General features: G+C 49.3%; 1 protein-coding gene across 1 annotated transcript; it reads right to left on the minus strand.

Moving 5' to 3' along the window:
- Window positions 1-857: 857 nt before the first annotated feature.
- Window positions 858-11,191, minus strand: LOC117583446 (protein Optix). The gene is made up of 4 exons (XM_034271749.1): window positions 10,156-11,191; window positions 8,863-8,981; window positions 8,557-8,806; window positions 858-2,239 (listed from the first exon to the last, which is right to left on the minus strand). Exons 1-4 carry the CDS (start codon window positions 10,440-10,442, stop codon window positions 1,417-1,419), a joined length of 1,479 nt encoding a protein of 492 aa, XP_034127640.1. The 5' UTR covers window positions 10,443-11,191; the 3' UTR covers window positions 858-1,416.
- Window positions 11,192-12,448: the final 1,257 nt, after the last annotated feature.

Raw genomic sequence — 12,448 nt, forward strand, 5'->3', positions numbered from 1 at the left:
CGCGACTTTTGAGCCCATAATGACGATGATGTGGTGCATTTGTGTGTGAGTGACAGTGACGCGTCACTTTCTGTGGATACTCCTCTATCCTCCGCTCTCATCTGTTTTTGGTAAGAGGTACGTCCGTCCGCTGTGGTTCTGCGCATTGTGGTTATTCTGTGGCTGCATTCGTGTGTTTGCGTTTGCCCACAGCATTGGATATTTTCATAAGGCAGCTAAGTAAACCACTCAAGTAGGACATGGCAAGGCCGGACATGTCATCGTTGGCGCCATCCGCCGACGCCGACGCCGACTGCCATCATTTGGATAGGATGGGGGGTAGGATGATACATGAATACTCGTACATATGTACATGGTAGACGTTCTCCGCTGTTGTTCTTTCCCTTTGGAAACTGACTTGACTTGGCTTGCAGATGACTTTGGTGCCGCATGCATTCGTGGGCTCTTGTTGATGTTTACACAGAAATTGATATTTTATTTCAAAATATCAACAACAATCGGAGAGAAAACACACACACAGAGCCAAACAACAGCAGATGAATAAAAGGAGGATCAACAGTCCCCCGATCCTGTGGAAGTTATTGAGTTTTTATTTACTCCGGAGTCTAACGTTTGTCTTGAGGAAAGCTGAAAATGATAGCCAACAAAAGGCTGCCTTTTGGCTTCAATGCCATTAATTAGGTTCTCTTGACAAGAGAACAAGAGTAAAAGAATCATTTCACATAAAAGAAAATGTATTATCCTTGCTTCACAGTTTCCTCTTCAATTTTGTTAATTAAATTACAATCGTTGGAGTTCCTTGGGTTTTCGAAACAAAACAATAACAAACAACAAGTTCGTGTAATGATTTTAAATTCTTAACTGTTCATTCGGTTTTTATTGCAATCTAAATGTATACGTAAGCTCTATGATTTTGCATACTTAAACTCTATTTACAAGTACGTACACACACAAAAATCTGAATGAAAACGTTTCGAAGTCAAGTTCACATTCAGCTCCCCGGCAGGTGGCAGGGGAGGACACTCTGAGGACTGTTCACCTCCGTCACTATAATATCCCACTGGTTCCTCTGGCTGTAACTAACTGTAACTCTTCGTCCGACTGGCTTAAATGGCTATCTTTGAAAAGAGGGTGCGACACTTGCGGTTTGCTGTGGTACGAGTACTGGAACTTGTTGGGTGTAGGGTGCGATATGGGGGTATTTCCATAGGATTTCCAGATTTCCGTATCAATCAGGAGCTGGCTAAAGTCGATTTTGCTTGATTCAGAGTATTGCTCGAACTGGAACTTACTAGATTTAACTTAGAATTAGAATTGAAACAATTTGAATAGCTGGGCCTTAGTGCTTCGGGGGATGGATGGGGCGGGAGACAGGTATGGGTGCGGGGATGTGGCGACACCTCAGACCCGCTGATATCATGTGATCTCTGGAGCACTGTGCTTCAGCTCGGGCGACGTTGAGAAGGGTCTGTGCAGCAGCAATTGCCCACTGTGGTGGTAGCCCGTGTTCGTTGCCTCGTGATGATGTGACGCACCTCCTCCTCCTCCTCCTGTGCACGCTCCCGCGCCTGCTACGGCCGCCGCCACCGCCGTCGAATTGAGTTTCTCTGGGGAGTTGATCCGCAGCTTGGGTGGCGGTGGGGGCTGCTGGGCGTGGCTGGGCACGCACTCGACATAGGCCGCATAGGCGGGATGATGGAGATGCGGTGGACCGCCGGCTCCTCCGTTAAGGGAAAGCGGCTGGGGCAGCTGTGGCAGCTGTGGCAGCTGTGGATGCGGCCGCAGGACTATGGGCTGGATGGGGAACTGCTGAGAAATCTCCTTCAGGTTGCTAAAGCTTTGCAGGTAGCAGCCGGCGCTGAAGAGACTGGTGGCCGCATCCAGCTTGAAAGGCGGCAGACAACCCCCCGGCCCGGCCAGTGGTGGACCACCCCCACCCGCGCCACCAAATACGACTCCGACGTGGGGTAGCTGGGGCGGGGTCAGGCCGGGCGAGGCCAGTGGCAGGGAGCTGCTCAGATCCCGCGGCTTGTCGTCGTCCACGCTGAGGCTCTCATCGCGGTCATTCGCGCCGTTGGAGGTGCTCCCGGGGCTATGCTGCAGCTGCAGGCTGCTGGGCACAGGTGAGTGGGTGCCCAGCGAGATGTCCGAGTCGGAGCTGTCCGAGGGCGTGGGCGAGGCAGCGCCATCTGCACGCCGGCTGCGGCAGCCCATGCCCGAGTTCTGGTTGTGCTGAAGGCTGCAAATGAAGGGAAAAAGGTTACTTGGGGGTTCCACTAATGGATATACATTACATCCTAGTAAATCCTAGACTATTCTTGCCATCAAATTATCTGCTTAAGAGCAATTTCCTCTGCTAAAACTTTTCTATTTGTTTTCCCTTTGGCTCTCAATATTTCTCTAGACTCTCCTTAACATCGAACCACTCATCAAAGGTATTGAAAGCCTCAGAATGTGGCAGTTTCCGGTGCTTGTTTCAACGAGTAATAATAACTGATCGAATGGCTAATATAATTAGATCGGTTCCCAAGCTTCCACTCGATCGGCATTCACTTTGCTTCTTTTCCTTTGCTCCCACAAACCCGCCGCCCCATCGCAATTTTCCGCTCTTCCACGTCTTGATGGACTCCGGTCTGGGGCTTTCATTGCATTGCCATTGGCATCGGCATCGGCATCGTTAATTAGTCGATGGCCGACAGATGCAGTGGCTGTGGCTTGACGCCCATTAAGGCGGCTCATTTGTCGCTGCCCTCCATCGGCAGGGGGTCAAAAGGAGCAGGGGGAAATGCTGCAGCAAAGCAGCAGAAGGAGGCGACTCCGACTCCGTTTGGCTCATAAATCTGACACAACTTTCACACATGCTTGAGATAAATTGTCTGTGGCCAAAACAAAAGGCGCGCCAACCGACCAGAAGATGACTTGATTAGCCGCCATAGATTCGACACCAGCAGCCAGACAGAGACAGTGAGACACAGAAAGAGCGAGAGGGAGAGGGAGAGGGAGACAGAGAAGGGGGAGAACATATTCTCATATACATCATCATTTGCCATCGCGCCATGACTCCTGCAATGTCATAATTATCGGTTAGGATTCGCTCAAGTTGCCGCAATTTGTTCACCACACTCCTCTGCCCCACCGCTGATCCTTGAGCGGCTCGTGTTGTGTGATTAATGGTGCACCACTTGCACTCACAACCACCACGAGCAGAGCCGAGCAGAGACACTGTTGGAGCACAGTTGGAGCCTCGAAATGTATATGATGCGGCTACCTTTTTGTGGCCTTTGTCTTTCGCCTTTGAAGGGGGCATTAAATCGTTTAGTTGCCTAATGTGCCAACTTGATGGATCACTGATGGTCTTCCCTCAGCCACAGAAACAGCCACAGCCACAGCCACTGTCCGTGTGCGTGTCCCCGGCCAAGATGAATTGTTAGCAAAACGATCAGGGGAGGAGCATGGGGATAGTGGAGGAATTGGGAGACTACCCGCTGCTGGGATACTCCAGAAATAAAAGGGCCCACTACGCCGATTAGAAAGGTTTTTCTGCCTCTGATTTTAGGTAATTGGAAGCCTCCAGCGATGAGAAAGTATCTGGAAATCTGTGTGCGGTGGGTCGGTGGAACGAAACCCAAGCCCCCGGCGGTAGCACAACACACAAATGTGTATCGAAGGATCGATCCTTGCTCTTTTTCTTGTGGTAAGTAGCCAACAATTTTGGCACGGGCGACTCAAGGCCACTTTTACGCTCCATTGGGAGCATCGCTTGGCTTGGCTTGCCTCGGCACGCTTGGCTTGAGCCAGGAAACCAAAAACTTGGATACATCCAACTGATATATATTTTCCACACAATTGACTTGTCAAGGCACAGAGGCAGGCAGCAGGAGCAGCAGGAGGCAGCAGGAGCTAGCAGTATGCAGAAGACAGAGTCAGAGAGTGGCAGCCAGGGGCAAGGGTTGACTGAAATCCGATACCGTGTGGCACCTAACCTAACCGAAATGACACGTATGTAATTACCCGCTTGGACATGGCCAGTCAGAGGAAGGCTGACTGGCTGGCTGGCTGGCTGGCTGGCTGGAAACCCGAGAAGAGAAGCATTGAAATGTTCTTTAATCGGCTCATGTCAGAAGATGGAGATTCCGACTCGGATTCAATATGAATCGAATCCAACCGAAACGAACCGAACCGAAACCCATTCAGGCTGCAAAAGAATGCTGGTAACATGATCCCCGCTAGACCAACAAAAGGCTCTCGCTGCGATTTAAATATGGCTTAAAGACCAGACCCAGACCCAGACCCAGAGACAGAATCACAATCAGAGACAAAAGCCCCCACTCTATGACTGATGTTGTTGAGGTAACAACTCTCTCTCTCTCTCTCTCTCTCTGCTCTACGACAGCAGCCAATGTCAATACGGCAGTCGATGGTAAATCAGGCAGAATATTGCATCGCTGTCGAGGCATTTCGATAATTGTGTCAATTCAAATTGAATGCTCTAAATTGTGTAAATATTTAGACAACAAGCCTGGGCCATCCCATTGCTCCGACTGCCTCTAAGAGCCATTTCCAGTCAGTCGCTCCCGAGGGGTTTCTGTTCCTGTTTCCGTATCTCTGGAGTGGCGGACCTAAATGCAATCAACATTTATTTTGTGCTCTTTCTGCCCGAGTTCTGGAGATCTGTTGACAAACGGGATTTAAATTTGTTCGCATTTGAATTTGAATATTTGCAACCCCCTCTGGGTGGGTATTTTGACCCGTTCCACTCCTCGATTACCCCTCCCCACCTTACACTCATTCTCTCTGTCTCTGTCTCTATCACTTGTCAATTGAACAAAGGCCACATCCGGTGTAGCCATCGATGAAGAGTGAGTGCTCTGCTGCTCCATTGAGGATGATGAAGATCATGATGATGACTTCTTATTAATTTCTTTAATACACTTTCTATACGGCATTGAAGTGTCCGACTTCTCAGTCAACTCAACTCATCCCATTCCTCTTCGACTCCCAGCTCCCTGCTCCCTGCTGCCTGCACCCTGCTTCCCAGCTTCCCAGCTCCATCTCTGGCTTCTGCTCCCATTGCATGCAGCATTTTGTATATTTTATATTGTATATTTTTCTCACAAGCCACCGAAAAACGGTAGTTGGTGTTGTGCAAACAGCGTCGAGTGGCGGTCGCTGGTCTGAGTCGGAGTCGAAGTTGGAGTCGAAGTTGGAGCTCCCTCACGGGGGCTCCCTCCATCACGGCATCATGGGTATGGGTACTTATGTGACTCGAGTGCCCTGTCCGAGCGCTCAGACAAGTGCCCACTCGGACTCGGATATTGACAATGGACGGTGTGGATGTGGATGTGGATCTGCTTCTGCTTCTGCATCTTCCTTTCTTCATTAGAATTCGAGTTGATCTGAGATGTTCGGATGCTGGGAAATCGATGGGCAAAACCTCTTCAAATTTAGTGGTAGCTTCTTGTCCTTATCCCCTCACTCCCTCAAGCATGTACACACACACATACCTTCCCATCTCTTTCTCTCCTTTCCGCTGGTTGATGTATCTGTAACTGCTTATGGGGCCAGTTCTCGTTCCTCTCCCCACAAGTGTGTCCGCAAGTGCGTGTTTGTTGCTTTGATTGATAATTGACATTTACAACATATTTGTTGTGTGTTGTGTGTTGTGTGCTCAATCTCATTACACTCCGGGATTTCCCAATCCCAAAAACCCGAACACGAACCCGAACCCGAACCCCTACCAGTACTCAAATGTTCGTTGATTTGATTTCTGCTGCCACATTTTGTGTTCTGGGCTTGACAAATTGCTCTTCTCGTTCTGCTCTCCTCTCTGACACCCACCCACTGGTGTGCCCCTAATTTGGCAATCGACCCTCTGCCATCTCCGCTGCCATCCATCTGTGTGGGCGAATCTCCAGTCCACGAGCCACGCCACGCATTTCGGTTTCGTGTAATTCACGCAATAAAACAATCGCGGCGGGCAGCAGTCGGCACACATTCTGTGGCTCTGTGGCTGGTTTCTCCGAGAGCCAAGCTCGTTCTCTCATATCGCTGTCGTGCATCATCAAGTGGCAATTGTAATTGATCAAAATCAAGTCTATAGCTGGGCTAAGGCTAATGGCCTGAGTCGCCGTTTTCGGCTTGAATGAATGTTGCCAAGAGTTGAAGCTTCTTCGAATTTGGATTTCTAATGCGAAATATCGTATGAGTCAGCGGCAGTTTTAATTGCTGCTCGCTGGTGGAGTCAATATCGCAATGAATGTTGGATTAATTCAACAATTATGGACTCTTGCTCTCACACATCAGATTTGCACGCTTCAAGAGGCTTTCTTCGCTCATATCTGGGCCCATCTCGGGCAGAGGTACAACTCTCCCTCCCATTCACATCATTTGCCAGTGGCTCCCCCTTGTCAGAATTCTTGTATTATCTTGCTGCAATCTTGATTTTGAATATCTTGCAACTGCGGCACTACTCTTGGCAGTCGAAGGCATCAGAGCGTGACAAGTTTCCGCTGACTCGAACAGACTCAAGTTGAGTCGATCAATCTCTGATGTCTTAATTACTCAATTCGGGAGCAAGCGCTGCCTGCCTTTCTCTGTGAAGCCTTTCTAATACTCGCGCCTGTACGAGTATAGCAGTAGTCAGGTGGAAGTTGCGTATTTGATTGATTTACCATCTTAGCTGGAGCCACCACTTTGGCTCTTACCTCCAGCCACTATCTTGTTTTGCTTGGGCCGACAGCTCCATTGCCAACTCCAACTCCAACTCCAGCTGCTCTGCCTGTCTGGCTGTCTGGCTGTCTGTCCGTGTATCTTTCTGTGCTCTGCTCCCCGTTTGCACAAGTGCAGTAGCAAAAATGTGAACAATTTTTCAGCGCACAATGCTTGAACAGTCAGCGCCTGTTCTTGGCCAGGTCTCTGAGACTTTCGATCTGGGGTTCTGTTCTGGTGAGATTGGTCTGACACTGGCCCCTACATCCTACCCTGCCCTGCCCTGTCCTGTCCTGTCCTGCCGGAATCCCCTTCATATTCTCCTGTCTGCCATCGCCTGGCGCTGTCGAAGTGGTTGCCTGCCGTCGCTGGGGCATACGGAACTGGGGAACGGCTTTTAATTTCATATTTTGTATATATGTATATGTATATGTATATGTACATGTATATGTATATGTATATGTATATGTATGTACATTTATCTTTTGGATATCTTATGGCTTGTAGACATTTGTGTTCAATGCGCTGTTTTTTTGTCTCATCCTCAAGTCTTGTGCCGGCTCTGCTTAATAACACGATGACTACACGAAACCTCGAAAAAAAAACAACTCGAACTCGAGCTGGGGCCAAGTGGATCTTGGCCTGACTCTGGATCGGGTACGTATGGAGCTGTAATGGCTGCTGCTGCTGTGCTGCTGCTGCTTTTGCTTTACAGGCGAAATAATCGCCATCATTTTAACTAATGACCCGTTCCAAAAGGCTCTCGCATGTGGCTGTTGTTGGCTTTTTCGGGGCCATACGGATTGGATTGGTGGCTTATGTGAATAATGTTGCTTGGCGCTTTGTGCAGATTCATTCAATTTGGGACGACGCAGAAGCTGCTTCTAACTTAATAAACACGGACCCTTGGATTCGATGGGATATCTCGGATATCGGGTGCCGTGCTTCAAGATCTCTCTCTCTCTCTCTCTCTCTCTCTCGCTCTCCGAAGTATGCCAAATGTTGTCTCGATTTCTTTTACTTTTCCTTTCTCTCTCTCTGCCTCTCCGTTTCGTTTCGTTTCGTTTCGTTTAGCAGGTAGAACTTGAAATATTTGCGCATCTGCAGGAGCAGTCAGGCACTTGAGTGGACTACGATTTCGACTCGGAGACTCCGTCCTGGCCTTTCTTGCAGTGTCATTCCACTTAACTTGCCTTCCTCCTCCTCCTCCTCATCCTCCTCCTTCTTCTGCTCCTACTCCTCCGCCACTTTGTGGGCATCTCCTGTGCGGGATCTTCTTCATTTCAACTTCGCGCGAATTGGTCGAGTTTTAACTTCTCTCTCATACTCCCCCCATCTTTCCCGATCTCTGTCTCTGGTCATATTTTGCAAGCGATTGCACCTTTTGAGGTGAAGCATGAGCTGCGTTTACATTGTCATCGTTATCATCATGCAGCATTCATATTCATCGTCATCATCATCATCATCTTTATAGTCATCGTCGGCGGCGGTCAGTTTAATGTGGCCAAAAAGCGACGACCGCAACAAACAGCAGAAATCGAGAACGCTTCACTGAGTGCCGCCACCGCCACCGCCACCGCACCAGTGCCACATACGAGTATCGGCACGGATCAATGAAATGGAAACGCTCCTGTATGGCCCCCACTCTCCCACTCCCCCAGCGATCCGCAGCAACCCACTTGGACGCTTAGAAGGAGATGGGTTGGATGTGTGATATCGTTTTACATAGTCCATCTCGAGTTACCTTCTAGCTGGAGCTGGAGCTGGAGCTGGAGCTGGAGCTTGCTAGGGTATGTGACTCCCTAATGGATAATTGAAGACGGGAAGAAGTTTTGCGGTGAAACTTACCGATTCTTGGCCGCAGCAGCACGATCCCGTTGGCGGCGATTCTTGAACCAGTTGCCCACTTGCGTGGGATTGAGGCCTGTGGCCTTGGCCAGCTCCCGCTTCTTGGTGGGATTCGGATAGGGATCCTGTAGGTACCATTCGCGCAGTAGGCTCCTCGTGCGCTCCTTGAAGCAGTGCGTCTTCTGTTCGCCATCCCAGATGGTCGGTGGAAGCGGAAACTTCTTGCGCACTCGATACTTGTCAACGGGTCCTGCAATTGGATCAATTATATATAAAGCTCCTTTGGAGTGGGTATTTTGCACTCACCTAGAGATCGACCGCGCAGCTTCTCGGCCTCAATGTAGTGGGCCTCCAGCCACATGGCCTGCAGCTTGCCATAGGATGCTTTAGTAAATTTATGATTCTCTATTATTGCATAAAGTTCCCTGAAAGCATAGATGATGAAATCAAAGTTAATGCAGAGAAGAGAAGATTTCAACCCTATCGAAAGTCCAACCCTCCCTCTGGGATTACTCTGCGATATCCTGCTGCGAAAGCCGTTCCATTTCCAACCCTCTGGCCATCGGGCAGCCATATGTATTTGGAAACAATTTCATAAACATTTATTGTCGTCACTGCCGTTGACAGCTCCGCTGAGTACGTCAAATGATTTTAATTGGAAGTCGTTTATTTGCCAAGTCAAAGCAATCAAATCACTTGCCATAGCACAGATCCGTATATGCGTATACAACTCGTAATCGAACTCGTACATATGTGTATCTGTACATATCTTTATGTGCATTCACATTGATTGATTGTAGGCAGATTTCATAGCCTGGCAGCCCCATTTGATTTGTCATAGACGAGATGCAAAAACCTGATGCGACCGTACATAGTCGCGTGTACTCGAATCGATCGGATAATTGTCTATATCGATTGCCGTCGAGTTTGAAATGGGACCTGTTTGACCACCACCTGCCTGGCTTGTAGCTTGTCACTGGAATTCACTGATAACTAAGTGGGTCTGTGGGGAAAGACTCCCACCATCACATCACATCCCATCCCATCCCATCCCACACTTGGGCTAATTTCTGGTGATCCTTTTGTGATCGCGACCCGTTGAAAGCTTCAATTTCGTTTGAAATGAACTGTTTCCGGCTGTTTCTTAGATATTCAAATGTAATGTGAGAGTATTTTATAAGTGGCGACGGAAGCCGAAACATCAGACAGGCCCGGACCAGACCCACGGTCCATTCCCATTGCCATTCCTGGTGCCCCGATCCTGTATTGTTCAGTCGGTCGGTGTTTTATTAATCAAGCCTGCTCCACTTGGCTTTGGGATGGCTGCGAGTTCTTTAATTAGTAAATTAATTCCTTTGTTTATTAATTTAGGAGCTCATTGTGCTCTCATTACGTTCGAGGCACAAAGCTCGGGACAAAACTATCGAATAACCAACCGACGGACGAGCGGATCAGATCGGTTCGGTTCGGTTCGGTTCGGGGTCGGTTTTGGGTCGGGGTTAATCAGGGAGGCTGCCCTGCACTGCCTCATTGCCGGTTATTTGCAATAAGGTTATTCGATCTGGGGGCTTTTGTTTGAGGAATGGGATGGAATCCTACCTGAAGTTGCCAACATGATAGGCGACCACTGCCCGGGCCCGGAGCACCGCCTCGCAGTTGAGTATCTCGTGCATGTTTGGCAGGGCGACGGGCAGGCTCCAGAGGAATCGGGCCAGCCGCTCGATGTCGCCCGAGTCCTCCAGGGTCTTGCAGACGATCTCCACCTGGGCGGCGGAGAAGGCGAGTGTGGGCACCGCCAGTATCGGACTGGGCGCTATAATCTGGTGGTGCGTGGGCGAGAAGCTCTCTGAGGGCGGCTGTTTGCCCTCCGTCGGTCCAACGGCCATTTTATTCGTTGAATCCACTGTGGACGAATTCGCATACTATTCTGCACCGAAACGAAGCAATCTTGCTTGCCACCAACTTGACCAGAGTGGAGTCCTAGTGGAGTGTCGCTGGATTATCTTCACTTTTGAACACTTTTGCACCGAGCACTGAACGGGATGGATCGATCGTCTGTATCCACGTGTATTTATTTCTGTTGTATTTGTATTTGAATGTGTTAGCACTTTCGTTGAGGATTTGGAGTCATTTAAGTGGTTTGATCACTCGCGACTGAGACTGAGACTGAGGCTGAGGATGAGGAGGTGACCACTGCGTTGGACGCACTACTGGCGGTGTCGGCGTGCGAATCCAAATGAATGCCAATGAGCCAGCTCATGAATGCGATACCCGGCCCCAGTTAACGAGTGCGAGTGCGATTGCGATTACGAGTGCGAGTGCGAGTGCGAGTACGATTCGATGAGACTGCAGAAGTTCTCTTCCAAAATCCACTTTGTATCCAAGGCTCCGACGGAAGGGGCTCTGGGAATGTGACTGTGACTGGGAATGGGCGTGCTATGGATATAGCCGAGCAAACCGATCATCCAACCGAGGTACCGAGCGACCAACCAAACGGCCAACCGAGCGCGCAAAAAATACGTCAAATAATGGTCTTGTAACTGAGCTGCCTACTATGCGACGGGAACGGTACGGAGCGGCAGCAGCAGCAGATACAGCAATAGCAACAGCAACAGCAACAGCAACACACAGCAGTAGTGTCAGTGGCAGTGGCAGTGGCAGTAGCAGTAGCAGCAGCAGCACAACAATGACGCGCCACAGATACAGATACTCTGGCAGCTAGCTCAAGCTACTGCTACTACTGCCGCCGCCTTGCCGCCTGCCAGCTGCCAGCTGCAGACACAGATACACCCGACACACAGACACAGATATGGTAACAGAAACGAGTTGCCACCAATACCAATACCCAATGCCAGACCAGTTTGGCTACCGAGTCCATGTACACGCACACAGATACTCCCAGCCCAGCCAGATACAGATGCAGATACAGATACGGATAGTTGAAACACCACCATACACCCAAAGGCAGTGGGCGTGGTTCGTTGTGCTCCTATTGCCGTCTCGCTTCGATCAACGCCATTCGACACCAGACCGGGGCCGGGCTCTCCCTGCTGCCATCTCGCTCTGGCGCTTGCGGTGGTGGCAGTGGCAGTGGCAGTCAGTCGCTGTTTCTTGGGTCTCGTTTAAATGAAATGTATATAAACCCTACACACACACACACACGCACACACACTGACACCAAGGCCCATACTGTTGCAGTCGCAGGATAACAGCAGGGTCTTCAATCGGAGTTAGGAATGGAGATGGTTGATGGGCGATGGGAGGACGGTGATACGATGGAGTGGAGGGGCAGCGCTAGGGGTACAATGAAGTGGAGTGGAGTGGCGTGATGAGGCAGAGGCAGCTCTGATATTGATAAAGAAATCAAATAAAACAACCAGGAAGCGGCACTGAGAAGGGCACGGAGAAGGTAGTACAGTGGTTACGATCAGTTGGATTACATTTAAAATATTACCATATTACCATTAAAATATTTAGAAAATTCATTGCAATTTCGACGAAACATTCAAATAAGTATGAAGAAAACTAGGTACATAAATTTGTACATTTACATATTAGGAATTATTGTACCGATATTGAAAGAAAACATATCTTTAATCTCCACCCAAATGCACTGCTGCTTTTTCGCATATTTGGCCCACTGTGGCTGAAACATATTGTATAAGTGTAGCAAAATGTTTGACACCATGTGGTCTGGCAGCGTCTACTCTCGTCCCCTCTCTCTCTGGCAATATAGTTATGGCTCACGCTCATACTCCGCTGATCCTGACCCATGTACTCGGTGTCCTTATGTTTTCGAATCCCTCGAATCCTTGTCGCCAATTGCACACACACACACACACACACACACACACATAGACAAAGCCCATTGCACAACGAAATCACGTTTCTA

This window comes from Drosophila guanche, unplaced genomic scaffold (genome assembly GCF_900245975.1).
Source record: "Drosophila guanche unplaced genomic scaffold, DGUA_6, whole genome shotgun sequence".
Classification (NCBI taxonomy): domain Eukaryota; kingdom Metazoa; phylum Arthropoda; class Insecta; order Diptera; family Drosophilidae; genus Drosophila; species Drosophila guanche.

Coding starts and splice junctions, on each gene's coding strand:
- LOC117583446 (XM_034271749.1), bottom strand. CDS start 10,442: ATGGCCGTTGGACCGACGGAGGGCAAACAGCCGCCCTCAGAGAGCTTC. Junction 8,982..10,155: donor TATCATGTTGGCAACTTCAG/GTAGGATTCCAT, acceptor CTATGCTTTCAG/GGAACTTTATGCAATAATAG. Junction 2,240..8,556: donor GCTGCTGCGGCCAAGAATCG/GTAAGTTTCACC, acceptor CTTCATTTGCAG/CCTTCAGCACAACCAGAACT.